Source organism: Notolabrus celidotus, chromosome 16 (assembly GCF_009762535.1).
Source record: "Notolabrus celidotus isolate fNotCel1 chromosome 16, fNotCel1.pri, whole genome shotgun sequence".
NCBI classification, from domain to species: Eukaryota; Metazoa; Chordata; class Actinopteri; order Labriformes; family Labridae; genus Notolabrus; species Notolabrus celidotus.
In genome coordinates, this window is record NC_048287.1 from 15412064 (window position 1) to 15430099 (window position 18036).

General features: G+C 40.2%; 1 protein-coding gene across 1 annotated transcript; it reads right to left on the reverse strand.

The window, feature by feature from the left end:
• Positions 1 to 7393: 7393 nt before the first annotated feature.
• Positions 7394 to 17104, reverse strand: mrpl3 (mitochondrial ribosomal protein L3). Its single transcript, XM_034705513.1, has 10 exons — positions 16869 to 17104; positions 14767 to 14948; positions 14591 to 14682; positions 13567 to 13665; positions 10854 to 10953; positions 10679 to 10739; positions 10348 to 10459; positions 10114 to 10191; positions 9936 to 10013; positions 7394 to 7634 (listed from the first exon to the last, which is right to left on the reverse strand). Exons 1-10 carry the CDS (start codon positions 16940 to 16942, stop codon positions 7485 to 7487), a joined length of 1026 nt encoding a protein of 341 aa, XP_034561404.1. The 5' UTR covers positions 16943 to 17104; the 3' UTR covers positions 7394 to 7484.
• Positions 17105 to 18036: the final 932 nt, after the last annotated feature.

The following is an 18036-nucleotide window of genomic DNA, read 5'->3' on the forward strand; positions in this document are numbered from 1 at the left end:
CTTAGAGAAGTTCTTGATAAATAATACTTAAACATCATTTTAACATATCTTTTATAATCAATCTTTATCATCAATTTTTATTTGTATAGCAAAAAATCATAACATACGTCATCTCAAGACGCATACAAACAAACATAGCAGGTCTAGACTGTACTCTATGTTAAATTATTACAACACCAAGAGAGGGTAAGACTCAGTCTTATCTCATCTTAATCCACCATGAGTAGAGCACTTTGCAGTATTCAACTAGTCTGCTCGAGTGTGTAAGCAATGTGCCTCAACCAAGTTGGTTATAAGCAGTCAGACTTGAAGAATATTAACATCTATGGAGGACAATTTTCTTATCTTTAAAAAAACTGAATTAAAGTACATCAATGAGCCACACTGTTGTGACGTATCCCTTTATGATGAATACATCTGTTTATTTTGGGTCAACCCATCTTAATGAATTATACAATGAATGTGTCTTAATTCACTGAGAAAAGTAGTCCCTTGCCAGAGCATGGTATACACCTGTTGGTTAATAGCTAAAATAACCAATTGTTGTAGGAATAAAATTATTGACTTAGAATAGTGATGATGATTTTTCTGATGATCTTTATAATGTGCAATACCATCCTAAAAAACCTTTTCACTACTGAATAACATTTTCTCACTGCCTGTAATTACAACTATTTACACCATGTGTAACATTTCTATATACCTTTACATTTTATTCTTATCTTATTTATCTATTTTATTTTAAATTTAATTTTAACTTTATTTAAATGTATTCTCTATTTGAGCTCTATTATTCTTGTTCAATATTAATTAATTAATTATTTTTTTAGATTTATTTGTATAGGGACCGTGTACAATATTTAACATAAATGTCACCATCTGATGCATTGTACCAGAGTTAGCTTAAAGCTAATTTACATCTTCAAATTAAGATCTACTGCATGATTACTTTGTTAGATATTGTAATACTAATACGTACATTAAATAAATAACTTCTAAGAGTGCAAGTAAGCTGTAATTCACAGTTGTGTACCTATCTTTTGTTCGTCATGTTTTACACAACACCTGTGTGCAACATGTCCCTCCTGAATCCAATATAAATCCAAAAAGCTTTCTTTTGTACCACTATTTTGGCAGCATTTAATCTAATGGTTGCTAATAACTAGAGTGAGCTGAATCTGACTGCATCATAGGTCAAACTGAGAGAGCATTGCTTGTTGACATCAAATATTGTGATTTATTGATTATGATTTATTCAGATTCCTCCGTTGTATTTATTGTGAATGCCCCGATACAGATAACGATAGAATTGTGATTTATCATGCAGCCATAAGACGTGTACGGTTGAATACATGTGACTGTGTGATGGATTTTTATTCACAGCAAATTTGGTTGAATAATTTGCAGTGACAAAAGATGCCTTATATTAAGTGCCCCTTTAAAAAATGGATCCCATTTAAAAAGTGAAGCATGAACAACTCTATTAACCTCAAACACACACAGATAGGGCCAAAGGTCAAACTGGAAGAGTTAAGTCCTTTCAAAACCATCTCTCTCTCTCCCCTCATCTTGTTCTCCTTCAGCTGCTGTCGTTTTGTTTATCACCTGCGGGAGTCTCTCTCTCTCTCTCTCTCTCTCTCTCTCTCTCTCTCTCTCTCTCTCTCTCTCTCTCTCTCTCTCCATCCTTCTCTTTTTGCCCCCCTGCCGGCAGCCTCCTCCCTCGGCTTCCATATTGATTTACTAGATATCCCGTCGTCACATTCTTGTGGTGAAGGTTTCCGGCTGATAAAAACTCTGACATTTACTTCTCAGTCGCAGCATTTAGCTCGTTGAAACCCCACAAAATAGCACATGCTTTTAAAGAACATGCTGATGCCGTGAGGTATAAAAGATGATTGCAAACATTGTAATATCTAACAGCATAATAAAAGACTTTGTTATATTTTGGAAATGTGAGTCAGAAGGAAAAGGAAACATCCACTCACAGCTGCAATGATTCCAGATGATCTTTTGTTTTTCTCAGTCTTACCTTTCTACTTGTTTTTTAGTCTCATTCCAATTCTACTTTCCAATTCTTCTGTGGGTCTGTGTTATCATAGAGATGTCTCGGATCAAAGGTTGAGGGGAATGTCTGAGAGAAAGAAAAGGAAAGGTGATGAGAATGACTGCTTTTGTACGGTCAAAAATGTAAGAGCAGCATTAAATTACACACATGCACACACAAAGTGTTTGTGAGGATTGGAACACTTGTGGAGAGGAAGGTGGGGACCCAAAGGCTGCACCCTGCTCTCACCGAGAGGTCGCTGGAAGGAAGGAACCCAAATTTACCAACCTGGGTGGGAGGCATTTCACGCACCACACACACACAAATGCGCGTACACACTCTCATGAGACGCAGGTGTGCACAACTGGGAGGGGCTCAACACAGCAGGAGCACCGGCAGTGAGGCTTAGAGGGATGAGCGTGGATAGAGGAATAACCAGCAGAGTTCGTTTTTCCTTCCATGCTTAGTCTTTGTAAAACAGCTTTCAGGGAGCTGGTATTGCTCAGTCAGAAGAGCAGACACCTTAATATACAACGGGAAAGCCCACGATGCTCTGGTCCATGTTTTGATTCCTGACCTTTGACCATTTGGCGCATGTATTCCTCCACGATTGTCTCTCACCAGTCGTCCTATACAACACAGGCAAAGGTAAAAAATAATGATGGAAGAAAATTAGGTCCTCTTGTCCTGGATCATACAGACTGAGGGAGACTAGCTGTATAATTAACAACAGACTAGAGTTAGTTCAAGCCTGTGAAATATCGAATTTACCACTGGTACATAGTTTTTTTGAAGTAGATCATCTCTTTATTTTTATTTCTCTTCCTACTTTTTATTTGTCTCATAAATATGTACCTTTGGTTGTAAGTGAAGGGATGTGGGGTTGGGGTTGTTTAAAGGCACTGTGAGGAATTTTCATGTAATGTTGATTATGGCAACCCCTTTGGACAAAATCATTAGTGCTTTCTGGGATGAAGACTCCATTTCCCATTAGCACCATCAGATGAAGGGGGCTCTTGGTAGCACAAACATTGGTTTTGGAGTCAAATTAATTGAATATAGATCCTTTTTGTGATACTACTCTACTTAAGACAACTTTTTGCAGGATGCAGAGTGATGAGGTAATATATTGAAGCTACATAAAATGATCAACTGCAGGGGCGCTGTTGGCTGAGCAGTCTAATTGCATGCCCCATATACAGAGGTTATAGTCCTCGTAGCAGTGGTCACGGGTTCAACTCCTGGCCTTGGCCGTTTGCTGCATGTCTTCCCTCATTCTCTGCTCCCCACATTTCCTTTCGGCCCTCACCTGCCCTGTCCATTAAAGGCAAAAATAACAGTGCCGGTTCTGGGGAGGGACCAACAGGGGCCGGTGTCCCTGTAAAACTGAACCTGGACCCCCCTGTGGCCCCCCCTCCACACCAAAATAATATTATACAATAAAAAAAGCTTTGGCATCGCGCCTATGTTACAGGCGGAACACATGCATGTGGCACTTGGTTCCAGTCCCTTAGAGCGCTAAGGGACTCATGTTGAGTGTAAACAGCCAAACAGCTGCTGTCAGTCTGCATTTTAATATAGTACACAGTTGTATATATGTCTAGTATATAGGGATGCACTGATTTTTTGCCAGTTTGTTCTCAGCCGGTCCTTGCCCTTCTCAGTCTCTTTTGTCAGGGTTGAATGTGTCCCTCTGACAACACCCTTGGCCCCAGCCTGGCCCCCCCAGTAAAATTGGTCTAGAACCGTCACTGGACAATACCCACAAATATAACTTAAAAATAGATAAATAAATAAATGATTAGCTGTAATGTAACAAAAACAAAACTTGATAAACTCTGATTTATTACTGCTAGCTCTGAAATCTGCAACAGCAGAAACAAAACATTACAATGCAACGCTGGAGTTTGGGTCAGAACATTCAAGCTACTGACTCCAGTATAAACTTCAAATGTCATTCAGCCGCTGCTATCAAAGATAGCATTCAGGGAAATAAAATTACTTTTCCTGGTGAAGAGATTAATTTATTTAATTCCCCTTGGTAATTGACTGTAGTGCTTGTATAAACTCCTCATACATTTATAATATCATGGTCTGCTGATAGTGGAGTCAGTGTGAAATTGCATTAACATTCATTTCCCTCCTCTGAGCTCCCATCACTGCACACTTCTGACTGTCTCTCTGACCGGGGGAGTTCATGTGCTCAAGAGCCAGCTGTCCCTCCAATAACACACTCAATAATTCATATTTTAAGAGCCCTCACACACACACATACTGATCTGTGTATGTTGAGACTCAGGTCAATGCAACACATTTTCACTAAACTTGGCAAGGAAGTTACAATGGAAGTGCTGACCAGTCCTGCACGCAGAGTCTTTGCTTGCTAAGGAGGCAATAAAGGATGTTTGTGTGTGCGTGAGATAGAGATAAAGTGGCAAGAGGAGAGGCTGTGTGGGTGTGTGTTGGTGTACGTCCTCTTTACTAATGGAAATCAGATCTCTCATGTGTTGAGCCAGCAGAAGTGGAGCAATAGATCCATCATGTCACTTTGGGGTCATCCTGGCACATTGACCTTCTCTCAGATACTTAATTTCTTCTAATGCTTCAGATTTAGCCAACTCTTCGCTAGCTGTTTTAATTTGTGAATGCAAGTGTTGATGCATCATATATCTGACAGTTTAACGTACAACAGAATGAGTGGGTGGGTTTAAATTTGCTAACTTGGGTGTTTTTTCCACTAAGTGTTGGTTTCAATGTGCTGCTTTATGGAGGCTTGTTGAGGCTTGTTGGAATGTTTCTTGCTCCCACAGCTCAACAACTCATCTGCTGTTTTCCCGAGTTCTGGGTCTAGCTGCTTCTCAATCTCAAATGAACCAGACCCTCATCAAAATAATTAATCACATAGGTAAGTATAAATTAAGATCTAAGATCAATCTATCTCTTTCTTTTTATTCACATGCCACCACATCACAACAAAAGTGTTCTTGATAGAGCAGGTCTAGACCGTACTCTTTGTACTCACATTGATCCAATGTTAGCAAGCACTTAATAACGTAATAATGGCAATAAAGAACGTCATTGTAATAGAGCAGAAGCAAACTCATTGTTGGACAGCCATATTTTTTAACTGGATAGATTTGATATATAAATATATATTTACATATTTTTAAAAATCTGCCTGACTTCTCACAAGATTTTTTGGTATTTAGGTTCACACATGCAGCCCACCCAGAAAATTGAAGGAATTTTTCAGGTGTTTTGTGTGTTTGTGAACACAGCTCTATGGAAAAAGATCAGCAAAGAGATGAGACCTGACACTTTGTCCATCGAGGGTGTCAAAATCAACACAAAATAAAAGTCCCTTATAGGAGCTTAAATGACCTTAAATATAATTTGGAAATTGCTTGATCTTCAAGTGTACACAGCTGCTCTTGTAAACCAGAAACTCCATCATTCTGGATTGCCATATTGCTTCAACAATATGTCTGGCTTTAGTTTAAATACAATCTGTCTGTCCTACTGAACGTGTTTAAAAATGCCTCTTCAAGGATAACTTAAAGCAGAAGCTGCAGACAGGACTCAGAGACTGACCTGTACACAGGGGTGGGGAGTCCAGACTCACCTGATTGGTTCATACATTTTTATGCTCCCACACCGGTGACAGCCAAGATGAGTTGTCCATCCGTCAGGTCATCTGTTCCTCTATTAGTCTGGCCTTTTGTCCAGCTCTGTGAATGTGACAACTCAGAACGACTCAAAGGAATTTCTCCACATTTTTCAGAGATATCAGATAAAACTGAAACATATAAATGTATTTTGACAATGCATACAATTGTGTAATTACAAAAAAGGACTTTAAGTGATGTAGATTCTACCTGGTGGACATTATGCCCAGCTGTAGACCTGAAAAAGGATCATGGAGGTACAAATACACATGGTTTTGTTAGCCTGATTTAATATTACAAAGTGGTGCATTAAAGTCATGGTTCAAATCTACCGATTGGTGTCAAAGCACGATAACTGGTCCCTTTAAAACAACAGTATCACACTCCATACATACTGCAATTACACCAATCTGACTTTTCAGGCTCTTGAACTCAGATCAAGTCATTACCTTGTTGGAAACTGAAACCTACTCATCTTTTACCACATATAAAAACGCACACACACTCAGGCTGGAGTCCACTGCCTTCTCTTTATGCTCTGCTGCATTAACAGGCACACACTCCCACCCCTCCTTCCCTCTTTCTCCTCCCCACTTGTCCACCCCCACAGGAGCCTGATAGTGTGCAGGCTCCACAGTGCAGGACTTTTCAAATGATACCATTACCATTTCAAAGCACCTTGCTGCCGCCTTATGGACCTACAAGCTGTGGCAATGTTCAACTGAGCGGGACATTGTTTGCAACAAAACAGAATCATCACCCTACATCTTTTTATCTAAATGACAGACGATGACGACTGTAAGATACACATCTCTGTGTCTGCCTCTTCTATGTTGCCTCAATTACGGGAAAAGGGCAACAGTGCTGTGTGCTTGTGTGCGTGCTAAGTATCCTGCGAGGCATCACTGCCACTTGTCAGGGTTACAAAACAAAAGCTGTGTGGTTGCTGCTGTCAATTATGTGGCAGATATGGAGCAGAGGCCGACGGAGGGAGGGGGTAAAGAACTTGCAGGCCTTTGAGGATCCATAAAAACTGAACGGAAATTGAATACTATAGCGGACATGATTTGATTACTAGACAGGGAAGGATCAGTTCAGGGGTGTGTGTACACAGCAACACCATCCCAAAAGCTTGAGGTTTCCTCATTTAAATAGTGCTAAACACACACTCATACAGACGTAAGCGCCCAGCGGTCCCTCCTGCAGCATTAATGTCTTTATTTATCTTTTTATGCACAAATGTCAACCTTTGTCAGCCTCCACTCCTGCTTCTCTCCCCCCCCCACCTTCCTCACCTTCACCAACTCACCTCTCCCTCCCTGCTTTTTTCCCCTCCTTTGTATTTGCCTCCATGCCTTCTCTCCCATTTATTCCTCTATCTCAATCTGTCTGTATTCCCCTCACTCTTTCACTGTTTTCTGCAGCTCATTGTTACAAGCTCAACACTCCTACTCCTCCCTCTGTCTCTTATACTGTGTCCTGCATAGATATTGCACATTTCTGCACTCTATCTGCTTCTCTCTTGTTTTACCTTCCCTCAGCTTGGGGATCCTCTAGTGATGTCATCACTTCTACAGTTACCATGGTTTCTAGGGAAAGGCTCTATAATAACTGTTTGGATCAAACAGACAGGCTCTGCACTGTTTTATCTCACATCATAAAAAAAACAGAGGGGCTCAGGATGTTCAAAGGAATAACTCTTTATTACAGGGTTCAGTCTTCATTTTTGGGTTTAGGTGAAAATGTGTGGTGTGTTCACGAGTGTGTGTATGTGGTCAGGTTATTGTTAACGATGGCTCTGTGTGACTGAAACAGCCCTCGTCATACAGGTCTTCTTCCAGGTCAGCCTCCTCTTCTGTGAAGTATGTAGGGAAAGGGGGATTCAGCAATGTGGAGCTCCTGTTTGGCAGGACGGTGTCTCTTACCTGCAAGATACACACAAACACACACACTTTGTTGTAGTAGCTGTGATGTAACTCTTGTTTCAGGTCGTGCTTACACAATCAAAACAAAGAAAATATTGTTTTGGTAAACAACAAGAAGACTTCTCCATCAATTTTGAAAGAATAAGAGGAAATATAGCCAAACTTCAACTTCTATATGAGAGTGACTGTAAAAAAAAAAAGTGACCGCGCACTGGTTGGAGGAGGGTTAAGGATAAGTCAGAGCGTAATGGTGTGAGTGAATCCACAGCACGCAAGGAGAGCATCAATCGGCATTACAGTCTCTTACAGGTTGATCAGAATGAAGTCAAGATAAATTTACACCGCAGTGAGTGACAGGAGGGATGGGAGGACTCTGCAGCTTGTGCTGACTTAAGATGGAAATAAGTGTGGAACCCCAATGTCACTTGCAGGAAATGATACGCTATAACACATAAGTTTGCCAAAAAAAAGTACAGTAAACTCAGACTGTATAAAACATGGATGTAGTCTCTGTGACGTCATCCATTTGTTTCTGAAGCAGAGTTTTTGAAGCCTTTTGAAGGTGGTTGCCATATAGGAAATGCTGACTCAACCTACCTTCAGTCGATCTAGCTTGAGGCAAAGCGGCGGTGTTACAGCAGGCTTTGAGCTTCCTTGCTAAAAGCTACAGTGTGCCTGCCTGTCAGTCAAATCAGCTGTGCCTCTAACTTTGCAATGCTTGTAATCTTAATATCTTCAAAACTACTGAGTATTAAAAAAAACAGGCTGAAATCATTTTTATTATTGCTTTACAGATTGCGTTTCATGAATTGGTGTGCGTGGTTTCCGGTGCTTCTGCAGCCAGCCTCAAGTGGTAAACGGAGGAACTGCAGTTTTTAGCACTTCCACATCAGCTTGATTGACTTACTATCTGATGCCTTCACACCATAGGCTGTATAAAAACTTAACGTAGTATCCGTGACGTCATCCATCTGTTCCTAGGCATTGTTTTGAAGCCAAGTGTGAAGTAAAGAGGTGGGCCTTTAGCCTTTTTGCTAACAGCTACAGGGTGCCCGCCTGTCAATCAAGTCAGCCATGTCCTTATTTGGGCCACACTCCTAAGTGTAATATCTCAGAAAATAGAATTATGAAAAAATTCACCCCCGTACAGTGTGTGCCCATAGAGAAATTAGCTACTCAGACCTAAACTATTTTTTGAACCTGGCTTAAACATGATTACTATTACTGCAAAGATCGTCGATGAATGGGTGAGTATGTGGTTCCCGGTATTTCTGCAGCCAGCCTCAAGTGGATGCTCGTTGAACTGCAGCTTTTAGCTTTTAGCTTCCGAATGGGCTTCATATTTTAAGACCGGCGGTTACCGCTTGTTTCACACATCGGTTCCCCCCGACTTCTTGCAGAAATTTTACTTGGGGGTTGGCAGGAAAAACAATAAGATAAAAACAATGTTGGGAAGTTTTCTGGAGTTTTGTGCATGTGCAAAGGAGCTCCTGTTTGACTTTAGTGCTGACAGAACAAATTTGAATTTAGACTACAAGGAGAAATGTAACCTGGGAGTGTGGAAATGTGTCACAACCAGTTGACATTATTTTCCAATTTTATTTGTCTGGATAAAATCAGCACTCTGTCATGTCACGGTCAAATTACCTAAATATTCATTAATAACAAAGAACATTGTCTAGACTTGCAGACCTGGTCAAATTTAACTATAGCTATTCCCCATTACAGGTGGACATTACGGGCTGCATATGTAATGATAAAACAATAACGAACAAACATTATTAACCTCCATGTGTATCCTTAAGTGTAATGTAATCTAGAGTGGGTCCTGTTGTGTGTGTGTGTGTGTGTGTGTGTGTGTAGCAAAGCTGAGCTAAGTGAAATGCAATGCACATTTGTATTCATTATCGGTTGTCTGCAAAACAAATAATATGCCGGGAGCGCACGCACACGCACACGCACACGCACACACACACACACACACACACACACGCACACGCACACGACATGCTGAGTATGGAGATGGATGCTGTGGATATTACTAACATCATTGAGGTGCACATATTAAATCACTCACAGGACAAGCACACAAAAAGATACCTGCATGCACACACACACACACACACAGGCTGCTGACAGGGCACAGTGTCAATGAAGATAGATCACACCGTCTTGCAGGTGTGATGGCGTTTTTACAGGTGCAAGGTCGCTTGTTTTTGTCAGAACACTTAGCATTCTTGGGTTGACCTTCGGCTTAACAGCTACGTTAGGGTATGTGTTTGTGTGTGTGATCATTTATACCTTCACCAAGCAGTTCTTGTGGCCGGGGACGGAGCCGTTCACATACAGCACATTATACTTGGTATTGACCCTCCATATCTGCAGGAGAGAGAGGAGGGAGACGAGAGGATATTAAACTGAAATTGCTTCCAAGGACGAACTTGTTAAAGAGTGTGTACGTGCATGTGTGTGTGTGTACCTTCAGTCCATATGCTGTGATGTAGGTGTTTCCCATCATGCCGGGCATCTTCTTCCCTTTGAAAACTTTGGCTGGATCCTGATGACGGACAACACACATGGTCATATTACAGCATTATGAGACGCCAACTGTTCATGTCTGGCATGGATGAGACTCCTACACAGTTTGTGTTTATTGATGGGTGTGTTTGTGTGTTTGTGTGTTTGTGTGTGTGTGTGTGTGTGTGTGTCTTACCCCTCCAGGCCCAGAAGCTCCTGGCCTGCGGTGTGTTTTTGTTTGGCCATGGGTGGCCGGCTGACCTTTGAACCCCCATCGCTTCATTACGCCTTGAAAACCCTTACCGATGCTGCACAAACACAAACATACAATCATGTTGGCACGTTTTTTTTTCCAGTACACATTTCCGTGGCCTTCTTGTTTCGAGGATATGATTACAAGGACAAATGTGTCCCTTTCTTGCAAAGTCAACAACTGATGTATCACCAAAGCATGATGCTGAGCTAGGATAGGATAAGAAGTAGTAGGGAAGGCCAAGAGGAGGGGAAGCTGGCGGAACAGAACTTACGATTTGGCTGTGGCGTCCACGTATTGTCCAGGACGGAAATGAGCTGCATACAGAGGAGTGCCTGAACACAACACATCATCAAACATGAACAAAATTAGCTTAGCCTGTCCATGATTAAATACAGTAGTCGTTGGCATATATTGCTTTAGTTAAAAGTTAACAGATGTGTTAATACCTGGCTTGATGATGGCGTTGTCTGAAATTTTAAACGTGGTGACTTTCTGTTTTGGTGGCACGCCTGTATTTCTGAACATCTCCATGTCCTCTTCAGACCTCTGCGAGGAGGGAATGTGACAATGAAAGGAGGGAAAATTAAGTGGTTGAACAAAATTGAGCAGTGAGAAGCGGTTGGACTTTGGCATTTTGAAATTAACCGTGGGCCTGTTATGACTGTGAAAGAGCCAAACACACGCACACACACAAATTTGGCAGCGAGTGTCTCTGACATTTGCTTTTGCTCGGCTCGCTCTCATCTCAGCCCCCCCCTCCCTCCAGTCACTCTAAACTCACTCTCTCTCTCCGTCTGTTGACTGAAAATGAGCCTGCCAAAGCTTCACACTCTGACAAACTCTGCCTTTGACTGTGGAGTAAAGAGGCAGCGTGAGAGGGATCCAAAAGCACTTTACGATTGACGAGTGAAACCTCAACATCAAACCTCTATCAAATCTCTATGAATAAATCACACCTTGATTTATTCATCTGGTGCTTTGTTTTATTTATTTATTGTTTGAGCTTTAAAAGATGATGTCATATTGAAAAGGACAAATTCTCTCTCATACATACAAACAGGTGAATCTCAACAAAATAGCTCCTGTCTAGCTTTTTTTGTCCCCGAGTGTGACAGAGAGCCAGAGCTGCTGCCCGACTCCTTCAGATTTTAGTGTTTGTTTTATGGAGTTTTATAAGCAGTCTGAGGCAGTGATTAGAGTTTATTACAAACATATACAGACACCTCTGAAATATGTGCACCTGTCATTGTTCGTGGGATATCACACCACTGAAATCGAATGAATCCCATTTATTTAGACACCACATATGAAATACAGTCAGTGATGGTTAGTGGGTGAGTATAATATCCTGACTGCGGCTTTGTATTCATAAAAGGTCTCAGAACCGAGAGGCCTGATATGAGCTCAATGCTTCATGTGGAAATGACAAAACTCACTTTTGTCTCCATGAAGCTGTCGTGCTGATTTGATTTTTTTCTTTGCATAATCAGAAAATGAAGCCAGAGGTAAAATGAGCACAACTGTCACCTTACTGCAGGTTTTTTAAATCATAGTGACAGATTTTGTCACATTTAACATTCTCAAAGTTGTCTTTTTATCTAATGGCCAGCTTAATAACTACCATATATCTCAACTAAAAGATTTAATGCATTTTCTGTGTGCTCTAAATCTTTATAAAAATGAAGTCATCCATCTGCCCTTGTGTAATACACTATTTAAGTGGCCTTGTAAAACTGAAAAAACACTATGTGACTCACTGGTTTTAAGCTGAGTAATGTTGGTAATTACACAACAGGCAGCAAAATAAATGAGCACAAAATAATTAAATGACCTTTAAGTGCTGGGACAAGTAAAGTTTACAAACACAGCGGCCCCAGAACTCCACACAGAAATGTTTACCATCGCTATTTCTTAGCTAAAATGTTTTGTTTTCTTTTACTTTTCTTACTCCTTTTACAACATTCAGTTTGATTAGAGCAAAATAACATCACTTAAGTTATAAAGGATCAGGGGTTTTGCTGCTCCACTTTTTCTAAGTTTGGTATGACTTTTAATGAGTGGACCAGTCCCAGCCAATCAAAGCTAAATATGGTTCTATAATTGACATTCACTTCCTCGACTTCATGAATTGCCCCAACCTGTGCTTGTTCAGCATCATCTATTGTCCTGCAACTGTAACTAGTATAACCCCTGACTGTTGCTAAAGCTCCTGAGAGGAGTTTTTAACTCTGAAATCAATACTGATACCTCCTCATGAGCTACAGAAGCAAATGAGGAGGTCTCATAATAATGATGAATTATCTGCACATCGTTATTTTTGATGTATGAGACGGCTGTCATGGGGTAGGGCGTCAGACATAGTGATTTGTAGCATGTTTTACATTCTACATGGCAAAAATTCTTAATTAGTGATACATTTGACTGCAGGAAAAAAGAAAGAAAGATGAGATTCTTTGCTTAACAATGCACACAAAGGGATCAGGGAAGAGGTGGAAGGTGACGGGTTATCTGCCGGGGTTGAATAAACAACCCAAACTGGAATGTCCTCACAGGAGCTGACAGATTTGAAACTGCTAATTGTGATCTCCATATAGATATATAAAATAGAGCTGTCAAAGTTTACACAAATGTAAATGTAAAACAAGTATCACCTTTTCAAAAAAGGCACAAGCTTTTTTAATGCTTCAAATCATCCCTCGTATTGCTGCTTAAAGTTTTGTTGTATAACGAAGCACAGACAGTTCCACTGTTAACATAGTCTGTTTGATTTTTTCCTAATAGTCTGTCTGTTTCAATCCTGAGGGAAGTACCCGGTTCTGTGAGATAAAAGCGCCACTCTACTCTCACGGTATTTGTTAACTCTGTCATTCTGCTGTTTGTGCTGAGCAGATAGCGTGCAATGTCTTTCCTTTTTTCATTGACAAGCATCTACCTGCTGCATCTGTGGCATGCACCGAGAGGACAGTAAGAGTTAAGTTATTGGACAAAAGGTTCAACTCTGAGCTAAGAAGTCAAATGACAACTTAAAGAATTTGCATTTAAAAGCACTAACCAGATTTTTTAAACACGAAACATCAGCCCCGCCTATCAAGGTCAAAATAAAGAACATATACGGGTAGCTGTATTTTTCATTAGATTCACAGCTACTGTATGCCTTACATAGAACGGTGATATGTTCTTCCCTCCGACCATGAGAGCAGCTGTGCGTCCGTCATATTCTTCTTTAGACAGGTATTGTATGACATGGCAGTCCTGCACCTGAAAAACACAGAGGATGGATTAACAACAGCCTGTCTGATCTACAACATGGACATAGTGCATTTAGATGAAAGCTTCTGGTGTGGCCAAACATACAAAGATGACATCAACAGCAACATAAATTATTTAATTTTTTTTTTACAAAGCAACAATCTGTTCTGTTGTTACTGTTCTGAAATGACTGGATTAAGTACTTTCACTTTCACTTCTGTTGAGAGATGTACTAGAATGCCAAAGTGGTGGGAGTGTTATCACCTTGAGAACTTTAATTCAAATGTTCTACTTTCCATCTGGCACTGACTGTCCCTGTATCAGCTGACAATTACAAAGAAAAAAAGACTAAATGTGACAAAAGTGACTCAGCACGTGGGGACAAATGTTTCTGTTCAGCCTGAATCTGACAGCAGAGATAAACACAGTTCAACTTGTGAAATTGACATGATGCTCTAACAGGAGTAAAATACGTTGACTTTAAATGTAAAGAGAGCAAACACACATGGAATCATTTTTTTCTTTCAATTGACCTTGCTGTCTGTCACAAAACTTCTCCTGGCTCCACCTTGCTGTTAAGGAAGAAGATTGCAGAATTTCAGAGGCATGATAAACCCTTTTGCAGGTGAGATTTAAAGGTGTTTCATATTTCTATTCCTCCTTCCCAGACTCTACAGAAAAAATCCATGTACTGGATTTCTTTCTGACCTGCTGGTCCTGTGGTTTCTGATGATAAACACAAACTTATTATTATTCCTGAAGAAGGCTCGCTGCTGATTTGATGCAAAGCTGTTGCCCAACAGAGCACAACCCAATGGTGTGTGTGTGTGTGTGTGTGTGTGTGTGTGTGTCTGTGTCTGTGTTTGTGTTTGTTTGTGTGAGAGAGAGAGAGAGAGAGAGAGAGAGAGAGAGAGGGAGAGAGGGAGAGAGATACCTGTAACATGGTGACTACGTGCCGTTCCCCTGTTTTTGTCCAGACAGGAGCCATTCCTAATTTCACAGCGACTAACCCTACTCTTCGACTTCCTGGAAAAGATGAAAAGACGGTTTGAGTGTGAACCACTATTCAGAAGATACATGATGTACATTCTATGCATACATGACACCTACCTTCTGTCCACTCGTGTCGCTGCCAGGGCTCATCTTTGAGCGGGTTGAGCTTCTCAGCCGTTTGACTCCTGTACTCCTCTGCCATGCTCTTCCTCATGTACTCCTGGTTGTCCTCTGTGAGGTTTTCCTCGAACCATGTTGTGGTCTTGACTGTCCTGATGCAACCCATCAAATGGGCAGGACTGCAAGAAATTTTACAGAGAGTCAAATCAATTAATATACCAGTAAGAGCATCATTAATATCATCCATTCGTGTGCAAACAATAGTCAGACAGGTGCTGACAAATGTGTGAAAAGACACTCAAGAGCACGACAAAGCCTGAAACTCTGTTTACAAAAAAGGTAGGGATTTCTGTCAAAATATTTTAAAACATGATGCAACATTTTTTTTTGCTTCAATATTTAATATGCAGAAATGTTGCTAATGTTTCTAATTAAATACATGGTCTCAATGTTGTGCAAACCATCCCATTTTGTAACTATTTACATTATATACAAAATCCTTTAAAAACAATGCTAACATGTTACAAAATGAAACATGGTGCAAAAGTTAATTCATGAAGTAAAATCATATTTGCACATTTAAGTCAGGGATGAGTTTTTTTGGAAAAATAATTAAATAGTTGATATATATGTTTGATAAGCTGAATTAAATCATTACTGTTACTTGCTTCTGAATGTTGGCGTATCAGTCATTTGGTGGAGGAAAACTACCATCACTAATGAATCTGTTATTGCTGGGTCATTTAAAGTCCTAAGTGATGACAACAAGTAGGTGCACGCACATATTCACAGGGACAGATAGTCAGTTAATGTCACTGCTCATCATTGATGACTCAGAGAGAAATAAAGTCACAAAGTATCCACATACAACTTGATTAACAAAACCTGACCATGCCAGCTCTCAGTAGATAAATATACATCAGATTGTTATTATACAGGACCCGTTTTGTTCTGTGTCACAGTCTTTACATTATTCATTTAGTATTTGGTGTAAGACAGAAAAATTCAAAGCTTCTTATCCCAGCTCCTGACCGTGTTGTTTCAGAGGTGAAGGGAAGCCTTGGGTTTTTGTCCTTGATTCATTGTTCTTTTTATCACCTCAGAAATATCGCCAAACTCAGAACTTTTGTGTCCACATCTGAGCTGGAAATGATTATTCATGCTTTTGTGTCATCTCACCTGGATTACTGTAATTCTCTCTTTATATGTCTTAGCAATGCTTCCCTGAACCGCCTACAAGTGGTCCAAAATGCTGCTGCTAAGCTGTTGACCAAATCATCTGAAAGGTCTCATGTTACACCGATCCTCATATCTTTGCACTAGCTTCCAGTTAAATGTAGGATCCAGTTAAAAATCCTTGTTATTGTGTACAGAGCGCTCAATGGTCAGTCTCCAGTCTATAAGTCTATATCAGGGAGCTGCTGAAGCCTTATAATTCATCAGGACTCTGAGGTCCTCTAAACAGTATTTATTGGTTGTGCCTCGTACCAGGTTGAAGACTAAAGGAGACTCTGCTTTCCAGGTTGTTGGTCCTAAACTCTGGAACAGTCTCCCAGTCCCTCTGGAACTGAGAACTGTGGACACTGTTGACAGGTTCAAAAAGCAGTTGAAGATTTATCTGTTTAGACTTGCCTTTGTTTAATCTGTCTGTTTTTATGTAATGTTTTTGTATGTATTTGCAATCGCTATATTGCCTTTTAATGTTTTTTTTAATTGTTATTGTTGTAAAGCACCTTGTGACCTCTGTTCTTCAGAGGTGCTCTATAAATAAATCTTACTTACTTACTCCGTAGGAACACATGCCCCAGCCCTACTTGAAGGAATACCCAATATTAATAACACATATATGTTCTTTAAAACTGTAAAAGGTTACATATTAGTTGTCCATATCTTTGGGAAGTATGGCTTCAGCACAGCTAGGTTTATCTCGACTATCATGACAGACATAGAGTGATCTTGATTCATTATGAATGACAGGCTTATGTGGACCGTGTTGTTATACCGTGACCCTGTTTCACAACAGTAACCTTATTAAGCAAAGCTGCAGCAGGAATTAACTTCAGGTACATTAGCATCACTAGCCAGTTAGCATCAGCTACCTTTCAGCAGCTGCTCGGGGAGCGACGAGTCGAGATCCTCGCAGAAGAAGAACCCGGCAGCTCCACGCCGCCATGACGCTCTTCAGAAGAAACACTTACACACAAATATTTAAAAAAAAACCAAGAGAACGATAAGAACACGGGGTCTTACAACATATCCAGAGCCATGCCTTCCTTCATACCTATTCCTAATGTCACCCTGGCTACTTCCGGTACGTGACCAAAACAGCTCCGTAGCACTGAGGCTAAGGATAAAGGTTCCGCTCCTCAACAGATACAGTTTGGTTAAAACTACAAAAAGATAACTAAAATTGTCTGAATTTACAAACAAACATTCAGAATTCCTTTCTAAAAAAGGGGAGTCTCTGTTTACGTTTAGACCACAGCTGTCAGCAGCAGGCAGCTCCTGGTGTGCTGAGTGGACATCGGCTGCAGAACACACCGTGAGCCTTGATAAATCAATGTGGATGCGCGATTAATAAGTTAAAAACGCATACACCATGGGCTATTAGTGTGATTTAAACAGCTGTCTATGCATAAAAACGCTTGTCATTGTCATATTTTCATAGCATCAAGTGTGGCTGAATTTGATTGAAAGTAAACTGTAGGTTTGTAGAGTTTTATTTGACTACATGAGGTTAGATTATAGCAAATAATGCCCCCTTGTTGTTATTCAACAAGTCACTTGGCTTCAAATAATCTCTTTTTAAAGACGTGGACAATCTGGAGGTCAATATTGTGCAGCTACATTTCGAGAAATTGTAAAAAAAAAAAAAAAAAAAAAAAAGTATTGATATGTAATTCGATTTGAGTCAGTTAACCAGGACAGTTTTAAGTATATATTTTTGTTTAATGCAAATAAACCAGTATTATAGCAGCAATGTTATATTTTGTAGGGTTGGCTGTGGTGATGGGGCCCACTGAGATCTGAGATATCTTTTCAGGGGGCCCAGAATTCCTGGCGACGACCTTAAGTTAGGCCTTATTGTTTTGGAGTTGCCTTATTGTTTCGCTCATGTTTGAATATTAAAAATCCAATAGTATGCTGAATACAGTTGTTTTATGGTATATATTAGAAAATAAGCTAATATGTAGGTTTATTTTTGTCTTTTAAACAGCTGTTCATTCCATAGTATATTCCAATGTTTGAACTGTGTCTGAAACTGAT